Source organism: Geotrypetes seraphini, chromosome 6 (assembly GCF_902459505.1).
Source record: "Geotrypetes seraphini chromosome 6, aGeoSer1.1, whole genome shotgun sequence".
Taxonomy (NCBI): domain Eukaryota; kingdom Metazoa; phylum Chordata; class Amphibia; order Gymnophiona; family Dermophiidae; genus Geotrypetes; species Geotrypetes seraphini.
The window spans coordinates 16585890-16599105 of NC_047089.1; the positions used below are offsets into that span (position 1 = coordinate 16585890).

Sequence of the window (13216 nt, forward strand, 5' to 3'; positions counted from 1 at the left end):
AATACACCCATTGTAAAACTAAACAAACCAGACTAGTACAGATCAATCCTGCAGTCAATCCTAACAAAAAAACATGTCTTTCGAACACACAAAACACTTTCACCTAGTATGGAATATGTAATCACAAACTAACCCCTCCCTCTTTTACAAAACTGTAATTTAGCTACGGAGGTAACCGTTCTGACGCTCATAGAATTCTGAGTATCAGAGCTGCTACCACCACGGCTGGCGCTAAAAAACGCTCCACAGTTTTGTAAAAGGGGGGATAAAATAGAAATACATAGACAAAGGTTAAATTGAACCAGCAAGAAGCTGGACTCTGCATAAAATGCAACATCACAGAAACAGTGACACATGTCTCCTAAAGCAATAAATAAATAGAAAATTTTTTTCTACCTTTGTCTTCTGTGGTTTCTGCTTTCCTCATCTTCTTGTAACTCTCTTCCTTCCATCCACTGTCTGCCGTCTCTCTTCCCCTATATGGCATCTTCTCTCCTTCTATGCCCCTTCCAGAAACTGTATGCCTCCTCCTTCCATCTCTCCTTTCACCCCCATTGGTCTGGCATCTCTCTCCTCTCCTTCCCTCTCCCACACCTCTCTTCTGCAATCCCTTTCCTTTTTATACCTCATTTTCCTTTTCAATTTATTTTCTTCATTTGTCTAGATTATGTTCTTACTACCCTATCATCAATTTCCTTTTTTACTGTCTACCTAAAGCTTACCACCTCTTTCCCTCACCCCTCCAGTGTTTCCCTAACTCAATCCTTTTCTCCCCATCATGTGCCCTCCTTTTATTTATCCCCTCCTGCCATCATGTACCCTCTTTCTCTAACCCTTCCATCTAGTACCTTCTCCTCTCTCTGTCTGCTCCCCTCTTTCTCTCCTCCCATTTCCTTTCTGCATTTGCTCCCTTATCTCTCCCATCTGCATTTCCATCCAGCATAGGCTCCCCACTACCATCCAATGTCTGCCCTTCCTCTCTCCATCCACCCCTCTTCAATCAGCATCTGCCTCCTTTCTTTCCCTCCAATATCCTTCCCCTTATGTCTCTCCCCTTTCTCTGTGCATCAATTCCATCAGCACCACCCTTCCATACCACCCTGCCTCCTTTCTTTCCCTCTACCACTCTTCCATTCCAGCAGTCCTGCTCCTTTCTCTTCCTTCATGCAGCAAGGTCCCACAATGACTGTAGCTGCTGGCTGCCAGTCCACCCCACTCTGACGTACTTGCTCTGGAGCGGACTCGGTAGCCGCATGCTGGAAGGTCCCATGATGACTCGTCTGCTGGCTCTGCTCCGGAAGAAGTAAGTTATGTCGGAGGGGGTGGACCTGGCAGAAGCAGGGAGTTGTGGCAAAGTCCCACAATGACTGCATCTGCTGGGTCCACCCCCTCTGACGTAACTTACTTCTTCCGGAGCAGAGCCGGCAGACGAGTCATCGCGGGACCTTCCTGCACCTCAGCATGGCTGCCGACTCTGCTGCAGAGAAAGTAAGTCAGAGGTAACGTGGCTCAGGCCCAACAATTGTCCCTTTCTATTCCCTCTTTCCTTCCTTCCCATGTCATTAGTGCCCCCAGTGCCTCCTTCCCATGTCCATAGAGCCCCCAGTGCCCCTGTCCTGTGTCCATAGTGCCCTCAGTGCCTCCGTCCTGTGTCCATAGTGCCCCCAGTGCCTCCTTCCCGTGTTCTTAGTGCCCCCAGTACCTCCATCCTGTGTCCATAGTGCCCCCAGTGCCTCCGTCCTGTGTCCATAGTTCCCCCAGTGCCTCCTTCCCGTGTCCTTAGTGTCCCCAGTGCCTCCTTATGTCCTTATGTGGCCTTCCAGATTTTGTCCACCCCCAAAGCCAACCTGCCTGCCTTCCTACCTTTCTCCCTCCCTCCCTGCCGCGCTAAAGCCAGCCAGCTTACCTGCCTACATCCTTCCCTCCCTGCCGCAGAAAAAAAAAAGCCTCCCTCCTTCCTTTCCCCCGGTCCGCGCCGCTGCTAATTGCTGACAAGAAGTCTTCTTTCCGACGTCAATTCTGACGTCGGAGAGGATGTTCCAGGCCAGCCAGGCAGTGATTGGTTGGCCTGGAAAGTCCTCTCCGCTGTTGGCGATAGCAGCAGCAGCGGGGAGGTAAGACTACAGTGGCGCGGACCGGAGGAAAGGAAGAAGGTGCAGGTCCAGTTGCACAGTAGGGCAGGAAAACCTGGTGCGGACCGCCCCCCCCCCCATCCCCTTCCTTGGTACACCATTGGTTTCAACTCAGTAGCGACAGTAAGGAGGGCGGCAGTAGGGAGGGAGCGTGATAGGTGACTGCACGCGTTCCCTCCCTTAACTGCGGGGACAAGGCCATTCACTGCTCCACAGAGTGGTGAATGGCCTTGTCCCCGTAGTCACGGTGAACACAGGTTTTTCCTCACCATTTTGGCAGGTTACCCGTGGGGTAACAGCTACTGTGTCATTCTCTAGTTGCTATAGTTGTGATTCCAAACGAAGATTCTGTGGCTCTATTTGGAGTCGTCATGATCAACTGTTTAAATCTGCTGTTCTATAAATTCCTTAGGAAATGGGGTTCAAGGACAGGGGTTCTTGATTGTCGGATGGAGGAAATTTTAAAGGAAATCTTTACTGACTCACGTGATGTTTTATTCACACCTCTATATCTCATGGAATCAACGCCAGCTTTATTATATTCATTCTTTACAGCGGCCAGCCATCTCGCCAGAGTCCTTCCTGTCTTCTTCACTGCCTCCCTGGTTTTATCCTGGGGCTCAGCAGGACTGCTCTGAATATTTAAAATACCTGTTGAATCGGTAAGTTAAACTATTACAAAATGTAGAATTTGCTACCTCCTCCCCTCTTCCATTCAGCATCTGCCCCCTCTCAATTCCATCCGGTTTATGATCTCTCTCTCCTCCCTACTTTCATCCAGTGTCTGCCTCTTCTTTCCTTTGCCCTTCCTTCTAGCATTTGCCCCCTCTCTTTCCCTCTTCTATCCAGCCTTTGTCCCCCTTCATCATCTAGCATCTCACCTTCCTACTTCAATACAGCATCTTCCATTCAAACTAGCACCAGTAGCAGCAGAAAACCAAAAGACAACCATCATGGGGCTGCACTGTATAAACCCATAGTTGCTGGCTCTTCCCTGGAATAAGAAATGATGTTGGAAGGGGTGGGACTGGCAGCCATGCGTTTACACCAGTGTATTGCAAACTGTGTGCCGTGGTGGGATTCTGGGTGTGCTGCGAAATGCCGGCAAGGAGGAGAGGTGCCAGCGTCAGCTGACATGCCTCTTGCAGCGAGATATACGTTCTGTAGGCAGTCAGCTAGTGCTGGTACCGCTCTTCCTCTATGAGCCACTCCTCTGGCAGCATCTCCCCCCCCCCCCCACTGGCGGCTCAGGGCCCCATCTGTATGGCCTTTGTTCATGCGTGGACATTGATGTGATGATGTCATGCATTCGCGTGACATCAACATGTCAATGTCCACATTTCCAGATGCTGGATAGGCTGGAGTCAGCTTAGATGCCAACTTCAGTAGTTGGAACCTAGGACAATACTAGGTGGACTTTAGTCTATGGCCCAGAAATATCAAAGAAGAGACAACTTAATTTAATCATGTATTTTTAATGAGAATAACTCATGGGCACACTGGATTCAGGTCTTTATCTGCCGCCATTTACTATGTTACTATGTTATGTTACTATGGATGGATGCTGGACCCATAAGTGGTGGTGGGGGTGGTTAAAGAAAGTGACCCAGACCAGAAAAGAGGGTGAGACGGGAGGAACAGATGCTGAACCTACAAGTAGGGGTGGGGGGATGATAGAGAGAGGAAGAGAGAGCGAGACAGATCAGAAAGGTGAGGTGGGAAGGGAGACAAAACTATTTTTGATAGTAACTCTCAAGGAACCAGAAACTAGATTTATTTGGCATCTACCAATCCCCACGGGGGCCAGATAACGAGAGCCTACTAGTTACTTAGGTAATTACTTGGTTATCCTGGTGTGTTGGTTTGAATGGGATCTCCTAAATAGTTTTTGCAGTGTATGGACCATTAAACATTTATACTAGAATCAAGAGTGTACTATGGATTTTATGGAAATCTTGTATAATGTATCTTTCTCTCTTTGTGCTTAAGGCTACATGAAGAGGAAAAAACTGGGAAAAGAATTTGTCAAAAGCTGAAGCAATCAAATCGCAGATCCCCCACCAAAGATCATGAGGACTGGAACAGAACGTTAATCGAGAAAACGTTTGGTGGCAAAATTGTGACAAAAATCCATTGCCTTAAATGCCAGAATGTCTCCTCAAGGGAGGAATCGTTCACGGATCTGCCCTTGGCTTTTCCACCTCCTGACAAAAACTTCAATAACTCATTCAGCACAAGAAGTTCTATTTTGCCACCAGAGGACATTGGAGCCCAGAGCACTCAGACAATTTATAAACCTCAAGATCAGGGAAATGAATCTCCTGTCACAAAACCTGAGCACCCTAAACCTGGAGCATATCACACTCGTACAATACCAATAGAGACTCTGGGATCCCAAGGATCAGTTGAACAGGGGCCTTTTTCCTCTAGGCATGTTGACCAAGATGAAGATCATTTTTGCATTGATACCAGGAAAGGTCAAGCATCAGCATGTGAAGAACAAACAAGCGGTCCTGGGTGCACTTGGTCAGTCTCCGACTTGGTCAACTATTACTTGTCCCCAGAAGTCTTGACAGCAGATAACAAGTACCATTGCGCGAAATGCGCTTCTCTGCAGGATGCCGAGAAAGTGGTGGAGCTGGCTGAAGGACCCCGATATCTCATCCTGACTTTGCTGCGGTTCTCCTTTGATTTGAAAACCATGAGGAGGAAGAAGATCTTAGACAACGTGTCTATTCCCTTGTTACTGAAGTTGCCAATCCTGGTTGGTACCCGGGAATACTATGACACTTGCCATCGTGGAAAGAGCCAACCAAGTTCCGTTAATGGATACGTGTCTGCGACGTATGACCTCTGTACCGTGATAGTGCATTCTGGAGTGTCCTCGGAAAGTGGCCATTACTACTGTTACACCAGGGAGTGTACAAATAGTAATAGTCAAGCTAAACCAGAAGGTGGGGCACTGAAATCTACCTCAGACAAGCACTTAGATTTGGAAGTTGAATGGTACCTCTTCAATGATACCAGAGTTTGCTTTTCCTCTTTTGAATCTGTCTGCAACGTGACCTCTTTCTTCCCCAAAGACACAGCATACGTGCTCTTCTACAGACAGAGGTTGCACGAGCAGAGCAGCAGAACGCATGAGGCAAGCTCCGATGCTAGCTGGCAGCCAGGCGAACCTTCTCTCAGCAAAGTATTAATGGAAGCCATCTCCAAAGACAACATAAAGTATATGCAGGTAACTCATTCTGCCTGTCCGTGAAGACTCGGTAAACCGATGAATGTCCGAACGAATTCATTTTCATTTTATGCACATAAGGGGATAGATAACCTTGTGAAGATTTTCTGCTCTTAAGATAATATTTTATGTGTAAAAATGGCGTGAGGGTTATGGGGGTGAATTTATGTGCACGTATCCTGGGTTCATCATGGCCACATTTTGCCTTATGGACTATATCAGGGGCAAAAAGACCAAAACGGTGTATGTAGGAGAATTCACCACTAAGGCGGAGATCGATCTTGGAGAAGCTCAAGCTATTTTTCTTAGTGCCGAATTCTCCTACATACACCATTTTGGGCATTTTTGCCCCGATGCAGCCTATTGGGTGAAATGTGACCATCTCAGGCACTATCCTTTACTTATTCAAGTGTTTATGGTTGGTCTACTATGGGTTCTTTTCATTAGATCTTGCAGACATAAGAACATAAGAACCGCCATCTCCGGATCAGACCTTCGGTCCAGCCAGGTGTACACCTGACGTAATTTTAGTCACCCGTATCCCTCTATGCCTCTCGTAAGGAGATGTGCATCTAGTTTGCTTTTAAAACCTAGAACGGTGGATTCCGCAATAACCTCCTCTGGGAGAGCATTCCAGGTGTCCACCACTCGTTTGCCTTGCTGTATTTTGGGTTATTGCACATTCTTGCCACAAAAGTTAGATGAATTTAGCATGTAGATCCACATTTTACTAGGCCTGCAAGTTCATCACAATTAACTGCGATTAATGCATTAATCACAATTTAAAAAATGAATCGCAGTTAGTAAAATAATCATGTTGTAGCATCTCCTGTCTTTTCCAGACATATCTTCTGCTCTCTTCCACTCCCAACCCCTGTCTTTGGCGTGTTCCAGCATCTTTCCTCCCAGCTATCATTCAACATCACCAGCCCCTCACGCTAGTCTACATTAATGATGGTCTTCTGTTGCTCCATGGCAGTGATGCATTGCACACTTGCTGCCTGCAGCCTGGTCTGAAGCTTTTCCCTTTGACTGGTCCTGTCCATGCAAAAAAAGGAAGTGATAGAGGAGGTGGAGTGGGGAGGGAAAGAGGAAGAGAAGGCCACAGGCAGAGTATATGCAACACTGCTGTTACTGGGGACCAACAGAAGACCACCTCTTAAGGTAGACCAGTGGGGAGGGGCAGATGCCAAATTCTGTGGAGTGAACTGTAGATCTGTGAATAGAACTGAAGGGACCAAAAGCAGAATCTATGGCCGAGGGGATAATCTGGAGTTAGGAGGGAAGGAGATTATCAGCCTTTTATGAAAGGGAAGGAAGATGGGACTTGATACACTGGGGCACAAGAATAGTAGTTAAGGGGGAGAAGAGACTGGCTGGGTTCAGGGAGAAGGACTAGAAATAGGTAGTCATCTGTTAGAATGTAGACAAAGCCCTCTGGGCAGCTGGCCTCACAAAACTGAGCTAGCTTCCATGCATGGCGAGATCAGCCAGACTGAGGGTGGTTGGATTTGAGTATACATAGAAGCAGATACATCCCTTGGGGGTGCCACATCACTGATGCCAAACACAATACAAAATTACCTTTCCTTAGACCAGGGATTGGCAACCACAGCCATTGAGGTCACAGTTGGGTTTTCAAGATTTCCACAATGAATATGCATAAGATCGATTTGTATGTCCTGCTTACATTGTAGGCATATCTAATGCATGTTCATTGTGGAAATTTTGAAAACCCAACTGGGTTGTGACCCTCGAAGACTAGGGTTATCATATTTGACGATGAACAAACCCAGACACATGGCCCCGCCCCCCAGCCCTACCTTGTTCTGCCTCCAGCCCCCCCCCCCCCAAAGCCTCATCTCTTTTTTCCCCGACATCTAGATTGCATGTGACGTCATTCGTGCACGCTTGTTGAAAGCCCTTCAGATGCAGCCGGAGCTTGGGTCTTTCCAAAACCTGGACAATCTACGGGTTTTGAAAAGTCCGTCCAGGAACCCGGACAGACCTTTAAAAAGAGGACATGTCCGTGTTTTTCTAGATGTCTGATAACCCTATGAAGGGCCATGGTTGCTCAATCATGCAGTCGACACACTGAAGGAGCTTGCTCAATACTGGGGGAGCTCAGTGCCACTGGAACCCACAAAACTGGCTCCTGTGGCAGGAGAATAAGTTTCTGCCAACTGGTAGTAATCAATCGTGTTTCACTTTTCCCGTTCTAGGAGCAAGAAAGAGAAGCGAGGAACCGAGCTGCCTACATTTCACCATTACCTGTGTCTCCTTTGTGGTGGCGAGATTTTGACGATGAGGATGATGACAGCTCCTCTGGAGGGTTTAGTCCAGCTGCAGGGGGTGGAGGTCCAGGATCATTTAATCGACTTGTTTTCTAAGACGCATTGGACGATAGACAGATGCCTGTCTATATACACCAAAGCTCCAGCAAAATATGTTTGCTAGTGATGTAGTAAGGGTAGGAGGCGCCCGGGGCGGTGATGCACCCCCACTCCTTTCCACCCCTCACTCCAAACTTGTGCTCACCCTCTAAATCTTTGCCAGCATGAGTGGCTTTTTTCCAGCATGCTCCTTGCACCAGCGTTGGATTTTCCTCTGATGTCACTTCCTGGCCCCTTGACCCGGAAGTGATTCAGAGGGGAACCAGGCTGGCACGAGCAACAGGCAGGAGAAGTTGCTCACACTAGCGAAGATCTAAAGAGGTACGGAATGGGGGAGGGATGGCACGAATGTGATGGGGTGAGGCGGAGAGGTGCTGCCCCCCCACCACGGCGCACGGGGCAGTCTGCCCCCCTTTACTACACCACTGCTGTTTGCCTATAATTTGGGCACGTAACAGATACAACCTGTTGAGCATCAGTGCCAGTCAGCAAGGCTTCAGGGTAGACGACACTGCTCAAAAGCTTCAAATGTACAGTACTCCCCTGAAATTCATGGGGATTCCGTTCCAGAATCCTCTGTGAATTTTGAAAAATTGCCTATTAAAAGGAAGGGGAGGCAGGAGAGGGCACCTGGAGAGGCAGGAGAGGGCAGCTGGAGCGCCGGCGGGTGAAGAAAATCACTCGCGGTCTACTCCGACCGTCGCTTCCTGTAGTAAAGTCGGGCTACACCAATCAGGAGCTGCTTTGACACGCAGCTCCTGATTGGTGTAGCCCGACTTTACTACAGGAAGAAGCGGTCGGAGCAGACCGCGAATGAGCGAGTCCGCGAACCGCGAATTCGCATGGGAACACTGTATTTGTTCAGCCCCTCTTTGTGTCTTTTTACATTCATGTTTTCACCAGTGGTAGACTGAAGGCATTAAGCATTCCAAGCCAGTTATTGCTACGAGACATTGTCTTTTGTCACACATATGCCAAGCATTGAACGTACGCCTTATAAACGGTAGATGCAAAATCCCTGCTAAGCACAAATAGTACACCAAAGGAATAATGTGGGAACTGCAACCCTGCCCTCCCATGCGGAACGGTGTGTCGCAAACTGTTTGCCCCCTGTGCTGCGGCAAGATTCCGGGGGTGCCGTGAGACGCCGACATAGTAAAAGCAGGCTCTGCGCGTGCACGGATGTCGACGTGATGACATCATACGTGCACGTGACATCATGGCATCGATATCCGCGCATTTCCGGATGCCCTCCAGCCGCGGCACTCAGTTTAGTGTGCCGCAGCTTCAGAAAGTTGGCGGGACACCGCTGTAGAAGAATGCTTTTGAGCGACTTGGGGGTACAATTGTATTCCATGCTCCCTGAGGTGTTTACTAAGCTTTTAAGCAAATTAAATGAGGTGTTAATAAAAAAAAAATTATTTTACTGTGATATTTGATGCAAAAGAATTTTCTGGTATGCAGTCCTGGTTCAATTCGTACAGCAAATTGTCAAAGCAGTCACTTATGGGTAGGGTTACCAGCCGTCCAGATTTAAGCGGACATGTCCTCCTTTTGAGGACATATCCGGGGCTCCGGACGGCTTTTCAAAACCCAGCACTTTGGGTTTTGAAAAGCCTCCTTAAATCGTATCGGGCAGGCAGGGAGGAAGTCCGCGAGCAGGCAGTGGGGTATGGTGCTAGGGCTGGGCTGGGGGGCGGGATTAGGGCGTTACAGGGTGGGGATGGGCGGGCCTGGGGGCGGGTCTAGGCTGCAATTTAAAAGCTTGTAGTTGGATCTTGGGATCGAGCTGGCGGTCCGCCACAAGGCGAGCTACCGCCTGCCCCAGCCCCTGCCTCTCGGTGCTTCCTCGATGCTTTTGACCGTGTCCCAGGGGTCCGAAGCGTTTACTTTGAAAAAAAAAATCTGGCAACCCTACTTATAGGAATTTCTACAAAACTAGCCACCCCTCGACTGCTGGTTTCTTCCCTTGTTGATATAATCCTGTGGCTGCCACTGGTAAACCTTGAGAAGACAAGGTGGTCCTTCTGCTAAGTCTGCCAGCAAGCGGCACTCACAGACTGTCAGTCCTTCCGCCGACTCCAGGAGAACTGTCAGATCAGATAACAAGTTCGTTTGCAAAAATTAGATGGTTCCAAATCTAATAGATGCTGGCACTGTCATGCTGATATAGGGACTTTAGATCATCTGTTATTTTTTTTTTGTCCACTGATATTTAGTTTCTGGAAGTCAATTGGGAGGACAAATAAATATTGTTTTTAGAATCAGATATTCCCTTAACATATGAAGCCATAATTTGTGGTACTATGTTACACATGAAACCTCCCCTTGATAAATATAAAAGCCGTCTTTTCCTGCTTTTGACTGGAATAGCTGTTCAATTGATCACGAAAAATTGGAAAAGCCACGATAGATTAAACTACACATTTTGGTGGACAAATGTATGTAATATTTATTTTATTTATTTATTTATTTATTTATTTAGATTTATATCCCGTTCTCCCAGTAGCTCAGAACGGTCTACAAGTAAACATACACAGTAGAAGTAATTAGGCAAATAAGATGTACAATAGGTTTAGGTGCTTGGACATACAAAATTGTGCAGTATTTATCAGGGTACAAACAATTTTTCAGAGTACAGACAATTTATCAGAGTACAGACTAAGAGAGGACTATACTGAAATTTAGGAGAAGTTAAATAGGGGAGAGAAGAGAGAGGTGGGGTTTAAGGGGGGGTGTAGACTGAGGGAGACCTTTAGTTGAAGAGGAGGGTCTTTACCATTTTACGGAATGTCAATAAAGAGTTCTGTTGCCTGAGTTGGGGGGGGGGGGAGTTGATTCCAGAGATGTGGGATGAAGTGGCTGTAGGAATGAATATAGAATGTTTGGGGTCCAGTGTTTCGTTTAACAAAGTATGGAGTCCAATGGCTTTATTTGCTGCTTCACATTAAGGGTTTCTGTATTTTTCTCTAAGTTTTTTCATTACACATCCGGGATTGGGGGGGGTAGGGGAGGGAGAGGTAATTGAAAAATGGATATTAAATCTTTGTATCAATGTAATAAAGTTGTCTTATATTATTAATAATTGATAGAAGGGTGGGTGGGTAAAGTTATGGTTCTATATACCACTTGTATAAAATGGTGTAATCTCTGTAATATTTTTCTTTATTCAATCAAATGTACTACACTGTTGTAGTTTATAAAATAATAAAATTAAAAAAAAAAAAAAAAGATCAGATAGCAAGTATAAGACTAACTCATCTCTTCCCAAGAAAATCTTCCTCCGCTCTTTCCAGTTCGCAGCAGTCCAATCCGGATCCTAAGAAATGTCTTTGCCAGAAGGCCAGGGACTCTGACTTCAGGTCCCGACTCCCTTCTCAGGACAAGAGTTGAACGAGAAGGAACTTGTGCGTGTAGGATGAGGCGTTTTGTGAGATAACACCTCCCGTTGGGGGAGCATCTGGGAAAACTATATAGATGTTGAAAATGAGAGGGGACGAAGATTTGTTCATCCCTTCCCAGGGGCATAGCGGGAGTGAGAGGTGCCCCTCCCCCAGACACCCCCTTCCCCCCCATATCTCGAGTTGTTCGCCGCCGCAACCAACAACTTCAACGCGCTCCTCGTGGCCGCATCCTCTCCCTCTGACATCACTTTCTCTGCGCGGCACCCGGAAGTGACATCAGCGGGAACTGATGCGGTCACGAGGAGCACGTTGAAGTTGTCACTTGTGGCGGTGAACAACTAGAGCTACGGGGGAAGGGAAGGGTGTGTGTGCGGTGGGGGGAGGAGTGTGAAGAGGTGGAGGAGGGTGGTGGAGAGGAGGAGGGGTGCTGGCGCCCCCACCATGATGGCACCTGGGGTGGACTGTCCCCCCCTTTCTATGTCACTGCCCATACCAATGACTAAGCAATACCCATACCTATTTATTCAATTTTCTATACCGTTCTCCCCAGAAAGCTCAGAACGGTTTACATGAATTTTTTCAGGTACTTAAGCATTTTCCCTGTCTATCCTGGTGGGCTCACAATCTCTCTAATGTACCTGGGAAATGGGGGGATTAAGTGACTTGCCCAGGGTCACAAGGAGCAGTGTGGGATTTGAACCCACAACCTCAGGGTGCTGAGGCTGTAGCTTTAACCACTGCACCACTCTAGAAATCAAAATGTGGTAAAAGTGAGCCAAGTAAAAGACAATCAAGCCACTGTGACATCACTGATGAAGTTGGCTTTTATTGGTGGAATGAGGTATTATGATGTCACAATACCAGCTCTGGTTATCAGAGGCTGAAACATTTCACACTATTTCTTCAATTGTCTCTACTATTCTCCCCAGTGGGCTTACACTCCATCTAATGTACCTGGGGCAATGAGGAGATTAAGTGACCTGTCCAGGGTTACAAGGAGCAGTGTGAATTTGAACCCAGAACCTCAGGGTGCTGAGGCTGTAGCTTTAACCACTGCACCACTCTAGAAATCAAAATGTGGTAAAAGTGAGCCAAGTAAAAGACAATCAAGCCACTGTGACATCACTGATGAAGTTGGCTTTTATTGGTGGAATGAGGTATTATGATGTCACAATACCAGCTCTGGTTATCAGAGGCTGAAACATTTCACACTATTTCTTCAATTGTCTCTACTATTCTCCCCAGTGGGCTTACACTCCATCTAATGTACCTGGGGCAATGAGGAGATTAAGTGACCTGTCCAGGGTTACAAGGAGCAGTGTGAATTTGAACCCAGAACCTCAGGGTGCTGAGGCTGTAGCTTTAACCACTGCACCACTCTAGAAATCAAAATGTAGTAAAAGTGAGCCAAGTAAAAGACAATCAAGCCACTGTGACATCACTGATGAAGTTGGCTTTTATTGGTGGAATGAGGTATTATGATGTCACAATACCAGCTCTGGTTATCAGAGGCTGAAACATTTCACACTATTTCTTCAATTGTCTCTACTATTCTCCCCAGTGGGCTTACACTCCATCTAATGTACCTGGGGCAATGAGGAGATTAAGTGACCTGTCCAGGGTTACAAGGAGCAGTGTGAATTTGAACCCACAACCTCAGGGTGCTGAGGCTGTAGCTTTAACCACTGCACCACTCTAGAAATCAAAATGTAGTAAAAGTGAGCCAAGTATAGGACAATGAAGCTATTGTGACATCACTGATGAGGCATTGGTGGAATGAGGCTCAAACTTTTCACTAATTCAATTTTCTATACTGTTCTCCCAGGGATGCTCAGGAAGGCTTACATGAATTTATTCAGGTACGCAAGCATTTTTCCCTGTCTGTCCTGGTGGGCTTGTGATCAATCTAGTGTACCTGGAGCAATGGGGGGATTAAGTGACTTGCCCAGGGTCATAAGAAACGGTGTGGGTTTGAACCCATAACCTCAGGGTGCTGAGGCTGTAGCTTTAACCACTGCGCCAGACTCTCCCCCTAGACTAACCATCAGC

At 47.1% G+C, this 13216-nt stretch overlaps 1 protein-coding gene across 3 annotated transcripts in view; it reads left to right on the plus strand.

Annotated features, from left to right (window-relative positions):
• Positions 1-8459, plus strand: part of USP35 (ubiquitin specific peptidase 35) — a 51061-nt gene extending 42602 nt beyond the window's left edge. For all 3 annotated transcript variants that reach the window (XM_033947727.1, XM_033947729.1, XM_033947728.1), the window contains exons 9-11: positions 2688-2794; positions 4122-5370; positions 7593-8459. In XM_033947727.1, the coding sequence (XP_033803618.1) occupies positions 2688-2794; positions 4122-5370; positions 7593-7760 (1524 nt within the window). In that variant the 3' untranslated portion in view covers positions 7761-8459. The remainder of the gene's footprint in view (positions 1-2687; positions 2795-4121; positions 5371-7592) is intronic.
• The last annotated feature ends 4757 nt before the right edge of the window (positions 8460-13216 follow it).